The 19,719-nt window shown below is 35.2% G+C and overlaps 1 protein-coding gene across 1 annotated transcript in view; it reads right to left on the bottom strand.

The window, feature by feature from the left end:
* Nucleotides 1-344: 344 nt before the first annotated feature.
* The window catches only part of LOC146004024 (cilia- and flagella-associated protein 99-like), a 53,521-nt gene continuing 34,146 nt past the window's right edge, over nucleotides 345-19,719 (bottom strand). The window contains exons 3-8 of the mRNA XM_083142594.1: nucleotides 12,565-12,769; nucleotides 10,967-11,108; nucleotides 7,158-7,210; nucleotides 6,079-6,222; nucleotides 2,740-2,882; nucleotides 345-850 (exon numbers count right to left, since the gene is read on the bottom strand). Coding sequence (XP_082998720.1) covers nucleotides 721-850; nucleotides 2,740-2,882; nucleotides 6,079-6,222; nucleotides 7,158-7,210; nucleotides 10,967-11,108; nucleotides 12,565-12,769 — 817 coding nt within the window. The 3' untranslated portion in view covers nucleotides 345-720. The remainder of the gene's footprint in view (nucleotides 851-2,739; nucleotides 2,883-6,078; nucleotides 6,223-7,157; nucleotides 7,211-10,966; nucleotides 11,109-12,564; nucleotides 12,770-19,719) is intronic.

The following is a 19,719-nucleotide window of genomic DNA, read 5'->3' as shown; positions in this document are numbered from 1 at the left end:
AGTAACGTCATGATAACTGTGTAAAGTTGCACCATTCATTTTGAATTACCCTGTACTGTGTAAATAAAACTTTAACCCTGAAATAACATAACTTCTTGGCAAGAATACCCTTTGATGTCCAAGATTTTCATTAGATGATACATGAACAGGGTCACCACCACTTTCAACAGGGCATTTTTTTTAAAAGAAAATGGAGAATAACCCTCAAAATAGAAACTTGAGAAGATTATGCACAATTCAGTGGTTGATAAATGAATATATGTGAGCCACATTCATAACTAAATCTACCTTAAGAATAGTTAATATTAGACTCATTTACAAACTTGATGACAAACCTTTTGATATAATTTTGAGGATAACATTGAATTGTTGCCATAAGTCCATATATAGTAAGATAATACCCATTACACTGCAATAAGTAATAATCTGGAACATTATTATGATTCTGAATGTAAATTACAATTGAAATTATAAGCAGCAACACATAATTTAAAGCATCTACCTACACTGCAGGTTTTGAAATCCTTTTACAATACATTTTAACATTCTAAACTTCATGGCAAACGATGGGTTCATATTTCAATTTATCCAATCCATTATTACATCACCAAGAGATTTATTTTATTTATTAAAAAATAAAAATTAGGTTCATAAACAAGCATGAGTACAAAAATATATATCCATTCAACAAAACAAAAAATCTTGAAAATTATTTGGCAACTATAATTTTCCTAACAGTCTTCTTTTTTCTCGTTTCTCCTTAAGCTCCTTCTTCAATTGTTCTAATTCCGGAGACCTAATGTCAGCTACAGTTAGTTTATTCATCTTAGGCTTCAATCTCATTTCTGCCCTGAAAGTAAAAAAAAAAAAAGACATTTCAATAATATTCGAAAACTGTTATCCACATGTTCACCAATTTTGATAATTTAGTTTTTATTTATTAATGTACATGAGACATAAATATGATGGTGAAAATATACTTGAAATCTTGAATACTCTAAACTCAAGATGTCACAAGTGGACAAAATCGTTACTACTCGGGTACGAGCAAAAAGTAATACTGAAATATTTAAATTGCTTAGATTTCCTGTTTCTAGTAATGGTAACTGTTAACTCAGAAGTAAAATGTTTCATTTCTGTACAATCATAAGCATCTAATCGTGCTACATGTTTTAAAAATGAATATTCTGTGTGTGAAAAACAATTCATATATTTTATCGTTCACAGAATATAAATCAGGAACTCTTAATTTTTTAAGGGGAAAGAGGTTATGAAGTTGAACTTGTTTGTTTGTTTGTGTTAAGTTAATAAAAAATACAATGAAATATATGCACACACTCACCTCCCTCCTCCCACCACACACACATACATATGCATGCACACACTCACAGATATGTTAGGAATGGACTGATATGGAATTTTTTGCCAGCATCAGGCATGTAGCAAGGTAGAGGGCTAAGGGGACTGAAGCCCCCACCGGAATCCTACAAATATCTAATTATAACACCATTAAGCCTTGTTTCCATGATATGAAAAACTCAATATGCTGACCAAGGCAGAATTTTATTTTATTATAAAACATAAACTAAACGTAACGTTTCAACCTTCTAGAAAGGTCTTCTTCAGGTTTAGACTTTCAGGTGAAAGTACAGTTGACAAGGGAAAGCCACCTGCTAGAATGTTCCAGAACAACTTTCTAATAGTCTGGAGGGGATTAATTTTTGTGTATATATATCGTCCTGTTTTGTACCTTGTTACATTTGTACTTGTTGCAGAGTCTGAAGAAGACCTTGCCAGAAGGTTGAAACGTTACATTTAGTTTATGTTTTATAATAAAATAAATTTCTGCCTTGGTCAGCATATTGAGTTTTTAAATATGTAATGTAAATGTTATTTTTATTGTTAATAACAGAAATAAAGTTATAACCACAGTAAAAACTGCATTACATTGAAAAAAGTATAGTGTAAAATAGAGGAACCAGGTTACATTTTTATATTCTACCATTTAATGCAAAGAATAAATGGATCCACATTTTCCAAAACTTATAATTTTCTTTGTGAGAGGTCACACAATATAAACTTTATCAGTAGAATTTACCACTAACTGTTAAAGCCTTTTTTTCAACGATTGTCTAAAAGTTAATAAGAAAATAAAATAAAGAAAATAAAATAACTATGATTTTCAGTACACTAACTGTACAAAATATAAGAAAAAATGGACAACAATTGTGTTAGATATTCACTGATACGGTGGATCGAGTAGCAAAATCTCTCTATTTATGTAATAATAACAATTGGTATACTTTTAATAACTTATAATAGAGATTATTGTAAAATAACAATAATTATTATTGTCATCATTATTTGTACTAGTCAAGTTTTATCAGTGGCCTGCCCCATCTACAAATATTTCTGGCGACTCCCATGCTGATAAGGGATGAGACCCCCGAAATAAAAGGGATGAGACCCCCCCGAAATAAAATCCTGGCTATTCATTTACCTCTTCAATTAATGTATGTAACCAGCGACTGCAGTAAGTTTTGCTTAAAAAAAGAACCTGCATATTTTGGTATGGCATAGTTTTGAACTAAGTATCAGGCTATTTATATATATTGGACTGGTAAAATTACCGGCAAAATACCCTCTCCCTCCCTCGCCCCATGCTTATTTGTTACTATTAATATTTAATAAGATGCTGTATTTCAAGTCTAACATGAAAATAGTAAATTGAATACCAACCTGAGATGGCGATGGAAGTTAATAACATCCATTGTATCAGCAAGTACTTGTTCTTGTCTCTGACGTTCCTGCTGTAAATGCTCTCTCCTCTCCTTTATTTCATGTTTTGCCTCCATTCGCAGCATAAACAACCTTTCCTTAAGCTGCAAAATCAAAATGGTGGATTAAAATTCTTGTTCATACATTATAGTAAATACTTTATCCTTAAGAAAACGGTACAAGTTAAACCTCAATTTATACTTAAAATATAATCGTGTATTATCATAAAATATTCTGTTATTTTTATTAATTAGATAAAAAGTTGCTTTTATTCTTCTTGTGGTTCTTCAGAATGAAAAGTCACAAGAAGAATAGAAGCGATTTTCACAATAAGATTTATTGTATTATTTTAAGAACACTGGTAAATAGTTTCCATGCATTGAAATCTACACAAAAAATCATGCAATACAAGAGTAAACTGACAGAAATTGTTACTGTAATGTTTGTACATTTGACTAATCAAGAACGAATGATATTAATAATGGCCATTTTCGTGGCTTGCTTTTTTTTAATACATATATGCATTTACAATCTTAGCAGTAACATTCAGTAATTATGTGTCATATGCTGTGCCCACAGTGATTGCACCAAAGGAAGAATAAAGAAAACCTTGATAAATAAAGGTCCTTTAGCCAAAAAGTTGAGTTTATAAGGTATTCACTGGTACCAAATATGTGCAGACTCCATGTGGTTTGGGGGGGCTTGAGCTTCCCCAATGTTAACGATGTGGGGGCAGAGCCCCCCAAATAATTTTTGCTTAACAGGATCTAATGTATTATTTTGCTTCTCTTGTAAAGTTTACTCTGAATTGTGCCACATGAACTTAACTTTAAATACACATTTGAAATGTTCTAGACCATCAACTTTAGGGGCTGAAACCGCTAAACCATCAACTTTCGGGGGGGGGGGGGGGGCTATGACCAGAGGCAGCAAAACACATGACTTATTACTATATGCTAAGTACATAATTATGAGTATTCTTAACATTTTTATTAAAAAGAGTTTCAAAAGAAGATGTGCAAGAACTAGGAGAGTGGATGGGACATTCGGGCTACAAATGGCTCTCACGTGACATTCAGAACAAGATCATTGATATATTAAGGAGATCTGCTTTGCGCTCCGTGGTAGCAAGATATTAAAAGTCGGGAATATTTTGCTATTATGGTTGACGAAACTTGTGACATATCCATCCGTGAACAATTGACATTTTGCATTCGAACTTTAAATGACAATTTTAATATTTTTGAGGAATTCATGGGCTTTTACGAGATTCCGAACACTGAGGCCAAAACTTAAAAAAGGGAGAGAGTGAGTCATTCATTAATTTATTTCAGTGATCAGAGCACCCCCAATAATTTTGACAAGTCGGCGCCCCTGCTGGTACCATAAATGTGACTACCACCCTGAAAATACTCCTTTTTCCTATCTGCTGTCACAGTCATCCGAAGTAAAATTCTTCAACAATGTACTCAAATATGATGTGATGAAAGAAAAGTTGAAAACAAAAAAACACTGCAACTGCTATTGGCCTGACCTTATTGCATTGGCCAGCAGAATTCAGAAGGTGAAGCAAACACTACTCGGTCGTAGCAATGAGACATTTTGACCAATATATTCGCTTCCACATAATTTGGCCACAGGGTGATTCAAAAGTTCCAAGACATCCTTTCTTTCTCTGGAATGGATGTGGTAGTGGCAGAACCAACTTCACCTGGGTACATTGGAGTAAGGGGCACATGTGTGAGGGTGCTTCCAGGACATGGCCGCCATCTTGAAGTCTGTCATATTGGATCGAGGTCAAATTTTTCAAATGGCAAGAGGCTATTTTATGTCCACTTTCTACATTGATCAATTTATGAAACAGACAAGGAACAAAACGATGAACATTTAATTTGTACAACACACTGTGGTTTTCTCTGTACATCCCACAAAAAACTTTTGGGAGAATATTTCAAAGCTTGGTGTAAAAATTCCTATTCATTCATCACACTCTTTTATCATACTTCATTTAAAGTACAGATGATGCCAGAAGTGGGGTATACAGGATATTAGACAAATTATTTTAAACTTTTGGCATTAGTACAGCTACAGCACCTTGAATAACGTAGTGTGGAAAATGGCTCTGTTCTGGGCTCTCTGGCTGGTTCCACTTGAATATGATACCGCTTGAGGCGCTGGTGTCGGCACAGCTGCATGGCATTCGTCTGCTTATAATGGAAGTTAATGGAGTTTTCGCTGCAACATCTGATTCTTTTACATGAAGCATTTCTATGAATGTGATAATTGCTATGACATTTGGTACAGTGGTCGCGAAGATATTAACGAACATCCTAGACAGTCGACCACGTCCTGTTATCATTATGCTTCCATTAACAATACGGGAGAAAAAATATGCGAGGAATGCTCTTGGTAACTAAATTTTTGTGTATGAATTAGGTTCATTATTATTATTATCATCATCATTTTTTTCAAAGATATACACACTGAAGCATTTGTATTTTTGGTATTTTCTTCAGCTTTAAACTAATCGCAGCGATGATGATGATGATGATTGCATGAAACGACAAGAGGAAACCCACAAATCTTCCTGCACATGAGGGTCCAAACAGCAAACGACACGTTCATAACAGAACGACAACATAAATTCCCCAAATGTCCCCATGATGCTGGTTAAATCCCACTGGGGATAGAACTGGGTTCTGTTCACTTATACAGGAGACTAGGTGTGTGCAGAATGGAAAATTTTTGGACAGGATGGAAAATTTTTAAAATCCTGATGTTCTGGATGTGAAAAATTTGCTATTTCCCAATAAAGTAAGCATATTTTCAGGATGAAAAATGGTCAAAATTTACCAACATTGTGGAAATCTCTTATTCTGCACACTATTTTAACTTCCATGGGGTCGTTTTTTTTTCATTTCTGGAATAAAATTTGCTACATTCAGGAAATAGAAAATTGACCACTTTTAAGCACAATCATTTTGAATCCCAGTAAGTAGGGAAATCATTTCCTGAAGTTGGGATTGGGCTGGGAAATTTCTTCCCTGATCTTGTTACTGAGGTTTTACTCCTAACTTTGAATATCAACATTGATATCTCAAAAGAAAAATGTGTTTTTGCGGTGGTAACAAGTGAAAAAATAACTTTTTAAAAAGTTATACCATAGAAGAAACATTTACTTATTTCCAGGTTGTAGTTTAAAGGATTATCAACACCAACCAAATGAATATGGTCTTGTGGGGAAAAGATCACAACAAAATTAAAGTGTATTAATTTTAAGTTTAAAAAAAAGTCACTTACCTCTGCAACAGACATTTCACACAAGAGTCCTACTCCAGAAGTCTCAGTTAAATCTACTTCTTTCTGTTTCCTCACAGCAGCAAGACTTTCCAAAACTTTAATTTCCTTAATCATTTCTATTCTCTTAGCTAATTCTTTTTGTTTCTGTAAAAAAAAAAAAAAGATAAGTGTAAAAATGAAGCAAATAAAAAATTGTAACAACCTTAGTCAAGTTGGTACAGAAAGAACATTGAAGGAGAACCAGTCGAAATCAAATTGTTGTGTAAGAACTCTTGTGTACATAGTGAAACATTGCCTTCTTCAATATTAATGATATATTGTATTGTGCAGTCTATAATCCTCTATATTGAGTCGACTGCAAACCCACCCAAAACCCCCCACAGCCAACATGACCTGTATATCTACCCGTAAAAATCAAAATTTCTCCAATAGAATTTCTCAGAGGTCTAAAAAAACCATATAAATATTAGGCAAACTACACCCAGCCATGCAGGCCCAAAAAGGGTAATACACGGAAATACAGTCTACTCAGCCTGAGTCCAGAACGTCCTTGGTCTCTCCCAGTCGGCAAGGTTCTGCCAAGCCAAACTCCTCGCTCACCCACCTCAGAAGCATAGCCAATGGCAGACCTTACCTTTGCCACATGTATATTTTGTCTACATGACGTCACAAATGAGATCTTGAACACCCCCTTTCCCATTTTAAATTCTGAAGTTGGATTCAAGATGACGGACATCAAGATGGCCACCGACCGAGCGGGAGGCATCGATGTGGTTCCCCCTTGGCCTGGCAACGATTGGTCATCACCATTTCCAGGTTGCGTGCTGCAGTGGCCGTGTACCGAGGGTGTTAAGTGACTTTTTGAGCCACCCTGTAGATAGGGGTGTACCCTAAAAACTTGTTTATCTACATGTTATGGGACAGCACCCATTTTGGATAATCTGGAATACATTTTATAAATCGTTAGCTGGGGAGATATCCTACCCACCCCCACCCCTCCCATTTTGAGCACTCCCCACATATAACAACTTCTACAAGAAACTAAACTGTCAGTCATATAAAAAACTGAGTGCACTTACTTTGTGGATGTATTTATTCATTAGCTCTGTACTTTCTTGATTCACTTCACTGGCTACAAAAAAGAAAGAAGTAAGTTTGTTATTTACAATTTTTTCACAAGTCAAAAAATTATACTGGGGATCAGAGTGGCCGTGGTGGCTCAGTCGGTAACGCGTCTGACTACCACGCTAAAGGTCCTGGGTTCGATCCCCTGCCGGTTCAAATCCGGGAACTTTTCTAACGTTGGAAGCGGCCCCAGCGCCCACCCAGCGTCGAATGACATGGGTACCTGGGGGAAACCCTGGGGGGTAAAGGCAGTCAGGGGCGTGATGCTGATCACATCACCCCCACTCACGACCGGATCAAAAAAGTGTGGGGCGATACCCCCACACCCCCTGGCGTGGTGCTAAGCACAGGGGAGCACTTTTTTTTACCTTTTGATCAGAGTGTACATATGCCTGTATTAAATATATATTCCAGTCAAAAAATCATAACTTGTTTGAGATTGGCAGACTAGCATGGTTGTTATAACAATAACCCCATCTACTTTGCTAAAATGTGATATCTTAAGTGACTTAAGCTGCATTGTTTCATTGTGAACGGATTATGGTTACAGCAGATATTGAACAACATACATTGACAAAGTTTGTTTTAAGTCTGCCGATCTCTGTCGTGGAGTGGTTAGGACAGCATGCTATGATGGCAGGAGCCCCAGGTTAAAATCCCAACCTGGGCATGACTATTCTTTGTAAGTGTTTCTTTATCAATTTCATCATGTCATCGCTCATCCTCATCGTCGTGATTATACAAAAGTGGCAGGAAAGTGACGTAAAATAAGCTAATTAAATCAATCAATTAATTTGTTTCAAGTGTACATAATGATCATACAGGCTAATCAGGACTGGACCTACAGTTTAAAGTGGGATCTGAACCACTGTGCAACAGGCAGGCACATAGCCAAGAGGAGGGCTAAGGGGGCTGAATCCCCCCCCCCCAAATCCCACAAATATCTAATTTAAATAGTGTATAGTGGTAATTAATTATACTTGCTTATCAAGATTAAACATCTTGGATATATATACTGAGAAATTCATCTTCAGGGCTTCTAGCCTCACCAGCCGCCATCTTTTCACCTTTAGATGGCAGCTGCTGATAAGGGATCAGCCCCTCCCGAAATAAAATCCTGGCTACAGGCCTGCCAAGAGGAATCAAACCAAGGGCCCTTTGATAACATGACTTGAAACCAGGCTACCATGATAATCATGAACCATTCATTTCAACAGACATGACAGATTAATAAACATGGAGTAATTATGAACTGATTCTAACATATCTGTATATTGCAGAGATGAACCAATATAACTTTTTTTTCTGATAGCAATAAAGTGCCAATACCATAACCAATATTTTACTTATCTAATATTTCATGAAGAGCACAAAAGGTTCATTTGCCTCATTTATTAATGGGTGCAACCCGGTGACTGTAGTAGTTCTTTCCTTAAGACAAAAGAAAGTTAACGGATTTCAATATATATTAATAGAAGTGCAACGGCATTTTCAGGTAGCCAAAAATCAAAGCACAACAAAACATTGTTGTGGAAAAAGGATAAAAGTTTGATTGATTGATTGATTGATTTGGATTCTGCTACTTTTGGCTAATCACTAGGGAGCGGAAGTTGATGAACTAAAAAATATAGGTATATGACCTATAGAATGTCCTAAAAAATGGGGAAAAAAGCTATGTAAAAAATGCAAAAAATAACCATTAAATTTGTTAGTTTCAGGTTAAAAATTGAAATGAAAAGGAAATTAAACAAAATGCAACCTGGCTTTTAAAAAAAGGCATCAAATGATACCACATGCACATTCGATTAAAATATGCAACGATGATTTCTAATGGAAACAACCGGATAATTTTAAAACAATTTAATGAAAGAGTCGTATACACTGAATAAATTGGTGTAAAGTGCATTAATGTCCCGCATCTTTGATTGTTGATTTAGTGTGGTGTGTTTCTGTGGCACTGTATAGATAAAGAAATCCTGCGAGATATATATAGGCCTATGTTCACCTTGGTGAAAAGACTCAAGAATATTACCAAAATGAAAGTAGTGACGAAAAAATATGATGAAACAATACACCGAATATTGTGCAGAATGACGAAAAAATGACGAAAATCGGGGAAAATTACCTAAAACCTGAAAATTGGCAAAAAAATGAAATTTAAAATTACCTTTTTTGGTTTCTAGACGAAGTGTAATATTGTGTATATTTAATGGGCATCGTGTCCGAGATGTCAGAAAAAAGATGACATTTCATCAACTTTCGCTCCCTAATCACAAAGATGAGGATGGGTGATGGTACAATGTGATGAAGTGACACTCACATAAAACACCCATGCCCAGGGTTGGATTCGATTCCAGGACCCCTGGCATCATAGCATAGCAAGGATATAAAGTTAAAAGTTTTGAAAGACTTGCAAGAAAACAGTACAACTGTTATATTGTGATATCCTGTGTGTTGAAACTGAGAAAATACAATGGATTGAAATATCAAGATACCAGTTCTGATGTACCATTTCCTGCTGATGAGAAATCAGCCCCTTCGCATATCCATATAATACAAGGTGTCTACCAAAATAACAAATCCAAAATTCTTGACTTTTATATGTCTTTTTGTTTTTCTTAACCTTTATTTATTTGACTCTACTTATGTAAAGTTGGAAATAGCAATTAAGAAAAAAAATATTTAATGAAAAACTACTATCAAAAGGCCAGTTAAGATGAAAACTGAAGTTGTATTTAACAAGAAATTTAGACTTGCTTTATCTACGAGGGGGTGCTGATAAGTATTGAGCCTTACCCAGAAAAAAATGCACTGGGAGTCTCAAATTAGCAGGGTGCACTGGCCAATTCTTCTATATGTAACGGTGCAAAAATAGACTTTCTATGGTTTTAACTTCCCTTTGTTTTTCAGGTCCAAAGTGAAAATGGCAGCACCTCCAGAAAAGCTCTCAAAAAGACAGCATGACAATGCCTCGCCACACACTGCAGGTGAAACAATGGCGACACAGACATCCTTAGGCTTTCAAGTGTTGCCCCATCCACCCTATTCACCTGACCTGGCTCCATCTGACTATCATCCGTTTCCCCATCTGAAAAAACACCTAAAGGACAACGATTTGCAACATGAAGATGAACTGACCAGCGCACCCTGCAAATTTCAACCTCCTAGCTCATTTTTTTTCTGGGTAAGGCTCAATACTTATCAGCATCACCTTGTATTCATGCATCCTGGACTGCATTTTGCACACTAGCAAGGCTCTGGTGTTTGGACTCACAACCACTATAATCTTATGTAGGGCTCGTCTTGTCGTCCCTATATATTTGTGATTGTTCCTTTCTCCATCTTATCTCACCACCATTCATCCTCAGCTTCGCGATTAGCCAAAAGGGGCATAAAAGTGAAATAAAATAAACAAAATCAATCAATCGGTCATTGCGATAGCACAAATCCTTGACCATAAGTATAATTTCTTGACATTTTATTGACTTCTTGACCTACTTGTTCATTTCTTTACATTTTCTTGGACTTTCATGACTTTCTTGACTGGTAGAAATACCCTGTAATATCTTCATAGCTGAATTGTGGAAGTCAGTCCAGTCACAGCCTATTTACTGCAGTGTAAATATGATTTTAAGGAAATTGTTTCCAGAGTCTAAATCATTTTGAAGATTCTACATGAAACTCAGGCACCAGATTGGAATTGGCATAATGACGCAACCAATATCAGCAACAGTACTTGCCATTCACAAAATATACTACTTACCAAGCTTCTGTTTCTGGTTTATCACAACTTCCTTCACATGCTTCAGATTTTCCCTTAACTTCTGATTCTCCTCAAAAGCTTGCTTAACAGAAGCCAATTTCTTCTCCTTCCACTGCTTCAGAATTTTCTCGAGTTTCTCACTCTGTGAAAACAATTACATGCTTACAGTATCTAGTACTACCAGAGCAAAACTGACAATGAAGTTTATAAGAATGTAAAAGTTAAATACTATTAAGTAGGGATCAATCAATATTAAATTCTTGCCAATATGAATTAACTACAGATATTATTCTTTGTGAGTGATTGTACCTCATAAATAAAACATGGAAATGTACACTGTCAGTAAGGAAAGGATTTCAAGAATTTCATTCGTATTTGCATAAATAAGAGGCCCATATTGTGAAATATTATGTACGAGAATAAAAATAAACTTTCAACCTACCTATTTTCACGATTTTAAGTTTCGGTACTCCTTGTTGGCACATTGGCAACGTCCTTGGCTTGAAACTAAGGAGTCCCGGGTTCGATACATGGTGGTTTAGATACCACTTTAACTGTAGGTCTGATCCCCATTAGCTTATCTGTTCATAAAGTGGACATACAAGAAATCTCCACAACGATTTGGAGTTTACCGTCATTCGTAAGCCGAATAGACAGCTTGTTAATTATGTCCCTCATTTCAGTTCACTATACAACACAGCACATATCATGCACAAAAATACAATCCAATCACTACTGTATTCACACGCTGCCTCTAAATAAATTCCATGGACCAAGACCACTCCATGCGATCTAGACTAGAACTGGTCCTTGTCATTTCGGTAATTTTTAATGCACTCATAAACCATTCCAACTCAGCCAACAATTTTCTACTCCCCACTGTATCTCTAGTTGTTTGAAGGTCAACGACCTCTTTTTCAACTCCTCTGCAAGCGTTCAATGATGTTCTTGTCCCTGCCATATGACACACTTTCCTCTTGCCTGCGATAATTTGGCTTCAAAATTCCCCATTCCTGGGAAAATTACATGCTGGGAAAAATTGGTTTGCAACATTGACCCAGACTGTTGAGGAAGTTCAGAGGGTTTCCCCCCGCCATATGCAACCCTGTTCTCTCTCCTGTAGCAGTTTGGCTCCACAATTCCCCGATCCTGGGGAAATTACATGCTGGGAAAAATTGGTTTGCAACATTGATCGGGGCCCTGTCAAGCTTGCCCGTCACCCCCGTGGAGTTGCCTTGCCCGCCGGCGCTGGGCCAGTCGTCTCGCGAATTCAAAGGAAGCGGGCAATGTTTCCAACTCCTCTAAGAAATCAGGTTCATCTTCTTATTGAAATGAACAATTTTATGCACATTTTCTGATAGACATTTCTTTCTGTATTTTATTCACCGAGTCTGGGCTTCGCAGATAGCCTCGATAGCCCCGAATATATGCCTCTGGTATGTCCCATCCCTACAATAAATGATAAAATAATTGTATGTGTACAATTGTATGTTGACAAAAAAATGTTTTATAGATTTTTAAAATTTACTAAAAATTAACTTGAATAAGCCACATTTTTGGATAAATGAATTTTTAGTGTGCCTTTTAGTCCCTCTTACCTCTTTCTTCACATCCTCGGCCTTCAGCAAGTTGGCTTTCCGGACGTCATCCTTCGCAAGAATCGCCTCTTCCAGGGAAATAAGTCCTTGAAGGTGTTTCTTCTCTATTTCTTCCAACTTGGCTCTCTCCTCTTGTTCCCTGAGTTCCTCATACTGCTTCTCTATTTCCCTCTCGTCAACTCCACCGGCCAGTATGTGCTGTATCCTATAAAATAATATAAATCCTATAGGTGATCCCAACTCAAAAGAGTTCAGTACGAAGCCTTATGAACTTTCATTTTTCTCACAAAAGAAAGACATTGACATTTGAAGAGAAAGGGGGGTTAAAAATAACAACCTGGAGCATGGGCATCGGCAGGAGGGGTCAAGCAGGTCCATCACACACACACACACACCCATCCCCTCCCTTGAACATTGGCGTCATTCATTTCAAGTTACAAAAAAGCAGAAAGTTTGTTATTTTTATTGTTAATAACAGAAATAAAGTTCAGTTAGTTAGTATGTGAACAGAGTAACGAAAGTAAAACATGTATTAGATCGAAAACATTGAGTGAAAAATACAGGAACCAGGTTACACTTTCATATTCGACCATTTAATCCATAAGATAAATGGTTCCGCAATTTTCAAAATTCCAAAAAATATAGTTTTAGGTGAGAAATCACACAACATAAACCTCATGAGTAAAATTTCCCTTAATCTTTTGAGTCCCAAGCATCTTGATCGAGATACCCAAATGTAACCCTCATGGTCCCAAGCATCTCGATCGAGACGCTGTGTCAAGGTCGTAGTTTTTACGTTATAACTTTTCTATGTTTGGCTAGAATTTCGATTTTTTTTTTTATATTGTTCCTAACACATGTATTTAACAGAAATGTTTTTTGCATTTTTTTTGTCCATGAAAATGGAGGGGAAAGGCGGGAAAAGGTACTTCTTTTTTGCGTCTCTTTTCAAGGTCAAATATTTGCCGACAAAGGAAGACCAGCTTTGTTGTTCTAAAGCAATGCTTTTCACTCCCTCCTGTTAACTGCATTCGAAGGAAGCTTGTTTATCAGTATCCGATGTCAAAATGAAAGTTTTCCATGAGGGCGCAAGCAGGGGGAGGGGGAAGACTGGTTGTTGAATCTGCGTTGAGAGAATGGAATTTCGAAGCACACTGAAGGAAACCTTTGTTTTTTTTACCACAAGTTGCAACAGGGGTTACACTGCATTGTCTAAAAATAGAATAGCTGCAAGAATCGGCGCTCATTTTTCACTGCGTTCTAGCTTTTCGTCCGTGAATGTTGTGCGTAGGTGTCGTTTTGTATCCAAGTGCAAGGACATTTTTTGGGTGAAGTGACAATTTTTTAAAATAATTTTTTGGGGATTTTCTCCCTTCCCCCTCCATATATACGCCAAATTTGCATAAATTTTGCATTTTGTGCATTTTGACATTTTTTTCGGGGGAGGGGGCAGGGGGAAACACCATTTTCTTTAAGAAAAGTATTTTTGAGGGGATTTCCCCCTCCATATGTACGCTGAATGTGCATAAATTATATATCGTCTGAATCTGTGATTCATTCTGCGTACAACGGTATATCTTTCATATCTCTAGGGCATTTAGTTTCTGAGCTATAGTCATTTCAATGTAACTCTGCATTTTGAAGCTTGAATCAGTGGGGGTACTATGACAATAAAAATAATATATTGTCATAACAACATTTGAAGAAGGTTAGGCTAAGTTCAAAGTTCCACATTTGTGCAATATTTATAACAATTTAGTCATAACAGTTATTTTTGACTGGCAATATGAAAAACAAATATCTTCAATCATATGTGTTCTTTCAGACAAGAAAGATATGATACATTCAAATTTATAATTAAATTTATTGAAATTGTGTACATTTGCATTGGCTTCAAGGTTTATATACAAAGGTCAACTCTTTAAAATTGTTCAATGTATAATATGATGTCATACTTGGTATTTTGTATCAACATTCAAAAAATGGTAATTGTAATCATTAGATAAGTATATTGTGATATACATAGTAAAATAGCTGTAACAGAGCAAATATGTACATTTGCAACACAAACATTCAAGCTGTTAAGCACTTATGGACAAAAATATAAAACAAAAACAATTGAAGATTGCACATACTAAAAGATCTGGCTTGAACTAGTTGCTCTGATACTAGTTGTCTGTGACTTGGGAAGAGATCTCTGGATGGAAAAAAGATAAGTACAGATTTAGCAATATGGAATGGTGATATATTTGTACAATAATTGTTGCTTTTAAAGCATTAAACTGGGCAATGTTATAATAACTTGGATGTTTAAGTTATATAGAAGCCTTTTATGACTTGAAAGAACTTTGATCATGATATAATCTGATAAAGATTCGAAAGTTGTGCAATGACACTGATATGTATAATGGATGCCATGTTGAATTGGAAGCAGTGAATAAGTATCTGTTTTCATCTTGCTTAATGGGCAGGCTTGTAAATGTTACAGTTCCTCAAATGAGTGCTTGGAGGAAGGTTGCATAGAGTGACACTTATATGTTCTACGTTTGGATGTGATTTGGTCAGATGATGAATCTTGAAAACTGAAGCTCAGAATTGTGGATACAAGGACTTGCTTTATCCTGGAAGGAGATAACAAAGAGATATTTTCTTCTTATGTGTAGCATTGATATGTTATAAATGCTCTTGTACTTTTTGTTGTTTCTAGTTTTTTTTTTTTTTATCAATATAATAATTATAAAGGTATTTATTATTGTTTGAATATAAACACAATTCATCAGCATATGTAAATTGAAATTTCCTTTCCAATATAGCACCATAGCTACTACCTATTGTGCTGATACTGAGTTTGAATTATACTGACCAAAAAATGGTTAAACTTAGATTATGAGACTCAAATGGTACAATTATTGGATAGGAAAGAATAAGTTATTGAGTTGTGAATATTCTTGTTTCTCATATTAGTTTCAATACCTAACATTATGGAGAAGGAGATCACATTGGCTGACATTGTGATGATGCTCAAATCGCAGCAGGCAGAAATGAAAGACGGTATCTCTGCAGTGCAAGGTGAAATGAAAGAAGGTATCTGTGCTGTGCAGAGTCAGATGAAAGAAAGCATTGAAGCCAGTAAAGCTCAAAGTAAGGAACTTAGAGAAATTAAGGTAGATATTTCACAGTTCCGTAAGGAATGCTTAGATAGAACAGAAAAGTTAGAAAAGAAAGTTAAATTACTGGATCAAAGGATGAATGATGAGCTAGTTTATCTTGCTGCGGATATGGATAAAAAATTAGACGATACAGTTAGTAATCTATCCAAACAGTTTACTTCTCAACTGGATCAATGTCTTGAGGTTTGTGCTCAGTGTAGTGTATCACTTGGTACATTAAGTAATGATCTAATTAAGTTACGAAGTGAAACCAAGTATGCTAATTCAACTGAACCACAGGTTGATGTCAAATCTATTGGCATACAACATGATGAGGTTGATAAAGAAGTTATGTCTAGCAGTGCAAGGCATATTATTATCACTCGCGTTCCAGAGAATGATGCAATTAGGAGTGATGTTGATAGTGATAAGTCAGTGGATATTAGTACAAGGCATAAGTTGCATGATGTAAATAATAAAGACAATATCAACTCTTCTTTGGAATTAGGTGTTAAGAATGCACTTCTACAAATAGAAACCAATATCATGAGTGTAGTTAATAATGCATTATCACCAGTGTCAACTCATGATATAATAGCAGTTAAAAATACAGCTAAAGTACAGAGTGACTTTACACCTCGAATGAGTTCTCACACTGTAAATCAGAGACAACATACAGTTGGGAATAAAGATGAAGTTTGTCATGGTTCACCAAAAAGTAGTCTTGTTAGACATAATATAGGAGTGAATACTGAATCTGAGATGTATAATAGTACAGATTCAGATCATGATAGAGTAAGTATGCTTAGTGGTCCATACCGAAATACAAGATTAGCATCTAAGCGTCGAAAATTGAGGAAGAACAAATCAGTTGCTAATAATAATGTTGATGACAAAATTTCATATGCACAACATGATGCTGGTCATATGAATAATGTTAGTCATTCAGTAGATGTTCCATTGACTAATTGTAATAAGAGTCAAATTAAAGTTCTCATTAAACCACAGGACTTGAGGCATTTCCCTCATTTTGATGGGATATCTTTAGAGTTTGCACCATCAGAATTCTTAGAAAAAGTTGAGGAAAACCTAGATATTTATGACATCAAAGAAAGTCAATTCTTGAAGTACATACCAAAACTTCTAACTGATTGTGCTAGAACTTGGTACTTAGAAGTAAAGAATCAGTTTACCACTTATTCTGAATTTAAAGAGGCTTTTTTGGCACATTATCAGAATGACCGCTGGAAATCAGTAAAGTTGACTCAAACTTTGAATTCTCCTTTTACAAAAGAGAGTAATGTAAGCCTGTTACAATATGCAAATAAGAACTACAAAATTTTGAAGTCTACTCAGCCTCATGCTGAAGAACCTCATTTGATAGCACAATTAGCCTCATTATTACCACACAGGATTAGTGAACATATGGTGATCAATAATGTACGTACATTGCAGCAAACGTTGCAAGTAATTGAAAATTTCCAATCTCTTAGAAATAATCCTGCACGGTTCAATGATATGAACAGAAATAATTATAATCCAAAGAATAAGGCTAGAGTAGCAAATGTTTCACGTGCTAAGGATCAAAATAGGAATTTGAATTCAAATGAAAGAAACAATAGAAATAATAGTATAAATAAGGATAGTTATTCTAATCAATTCTATAGAAATTCTAGGACTTTTTCTAATAATAACGAACAAACATCTTCTGGTATTAGTAATCAAATTCAACAGCAGCATGATAAACAATCATGTGATACAAGGGTGCAAAACACAGTACGCAGAGAGAGCAATAACAATGGTGATGGTTATGATAAAATAGAGTATTACCGATCAGATAGTGACGGTGGCCGTAGCAAAACTTATAGAAACTCTGCTTATACTCGGAGTTCAGCTTCTAATTGGAGACTCCAAAGCCAATAACACAAATTAAATTTAGGAATCAAATTAAATATTTAAGTAGGCATATACATTATACTTCTTTATTTATTTTGTAATGTAAAATTAGTGATCTTGTGCAGAAGTTTCTTGCCCAAGTTAGACAAGTTGGTGTTTCTTTAGCTTCTATATTTTACCTAGATGTAGTAACTGCTTGACACATCAACTTAAAAGGGTGGTTGGTTGGGAGTATCTTCTAGACTGTTGGTCTAGGGAGGTATATTTGGCCACAGTACCACTGTTCATCTTGATGGACAAAAATACAATATAATATTTTGAAGTATAAGTTTGTGATTTATTTTATGCACAATTCAGTTGCATGATCACTATATTTAAGTTTATTATACTTAAATATAACTCCGCATGTTTGTGGGAAACTTGGCATTATTATGCACAACAAAAGCAAATTTTAAAAACACTTTAATAGTTCATCTATGTAACAAACTTGAATAGCTGGTGAAAGATGTTACCCAAGATGTTAGTTAAGTAGTGGTAGTGTACAAAGAATGTAAGTGCATTTAAAATGCTTATATACGAGAATTATTTTATTTGCTATTAGGGAATTGTTAAGTCAATAATTCCTGAAGATGAATTGTTTCCTCGTATATTTTATGAAGTTGACATGTATCAGAGACATCCACTAGATGATCCAAGCTCGTCACTCATAATTCCATGCCACAGTTGCATGAAAGCATTGTGAAGTGTTCACGTAAAGGCAATAGTGAGTCCTATTGTGACAATGTAGAAATATTTATTATATGAATATATATATTTCTTTTTATGATGCACATGTATCTTTGGTGCTTTATCAAGTTTGGATTCTTCCAATAGTAATCATGTAGTGCTGATAGGTTAGGTATTTATGATTTCAAATACACTTATCAAGCTAAGCCACACGATGATGCTGCTATATATAATGATTGAAGGTTGACTATTTCCACATCTTAGGGGTATAAATTTATGAAGTAAAGATACATATTAAGACCAGTTACACTAGTTTTTTCAGGGAATGTAATGTTCCATTTATGTTATAATACAAATGTACTTAATTACATAAGTGATTACTCTGAACCACGTGTCTTATATTGATAATGATCGTAAGTATCAAGTATCTTTTGAGATAACCATTCTTACCATGTTTTGGATTAAAGCTATGTTAGATATATTTTTGATGACTTCTGAAATCACACATGACTACGTTAAAAAGGTTTTAGTCAATTAAGCCTCAGAGATATGTTATTTTATCAATGCACTTGCTAGGATAAAATATTTATACAGACTGTGATGAAATTTTGTTGGTATGAGGTATATTTTAGTTGTTTTATTCTAATGAGCAACAACGTTAATTTGTGACTTCCTATTACAACATATCAAAGGACTTTGACATGATCATATAATATCTTTGCACTTGAAGATATTATAGTAATGAGCTTTCACAAGGTATTGTCAGTGTGATGTCATTCTCTATAAGTGTGATCTATATTAAGAGTAGACACAGATTGATTAATTATTTGACAATTTCAGATAGTATTTTCTCAATTGCAAACTCAAAGCTATTCTGATAATCGAAAATTGATTCATGGTTGTAAATTCTTTTTAATACACGCATGTATAGGTTTGACAGTGTTATGCATCTGAGATTATATATCCAATATTTATGTTCATACTTCATAAATGTATAATGCAATATTTTCTTCATCATTACAAAACATGATAATGATTTCTTAACTGATAACATGTTGTTTATTTTGTTGGTTCGAAGAACAAAAAATACTGCTTCATTTCACAACCATACCCATGAGGGTTGGTTGGTTAAGTTCTTCTCTTAGACTGTTGCTTAAGGGAGGTACTGTGAGTCACAGTACTTTATGCATAATTTTTCCTTTGTCAGATGTCAATGTAAAATTTTTTTTTCACTTTTCGTGCTCCTTTCCTTGAGTCTGAAATATTAGTTCAGGTATGAAGTATTCATGTGTAGAGTTTGCCTTAAGTTGATCTTCGTAATCCGACATTGGTCCTCATTCATATATCTTGATCCTTAGTTGTGATTAACGGTGGAAAAATTCAA

This window comes from Lepisma saccharinum, chromosome 21, assembly GCF_977018435.1.
Source record: "Lepisma saccharinum chromosome 21, izLepSacc3.1, whole genome shotgun sequence".
Lineage (NCBI taxonomy): Eukaryota > Metazoa > Arthropoda > Insecta > Zygentoma > Lepismatidae > Lepisma > Lepisma saccharinum.
This window is presented reverse-complemented; position numbering and strand designations above follow the sequence as displayed.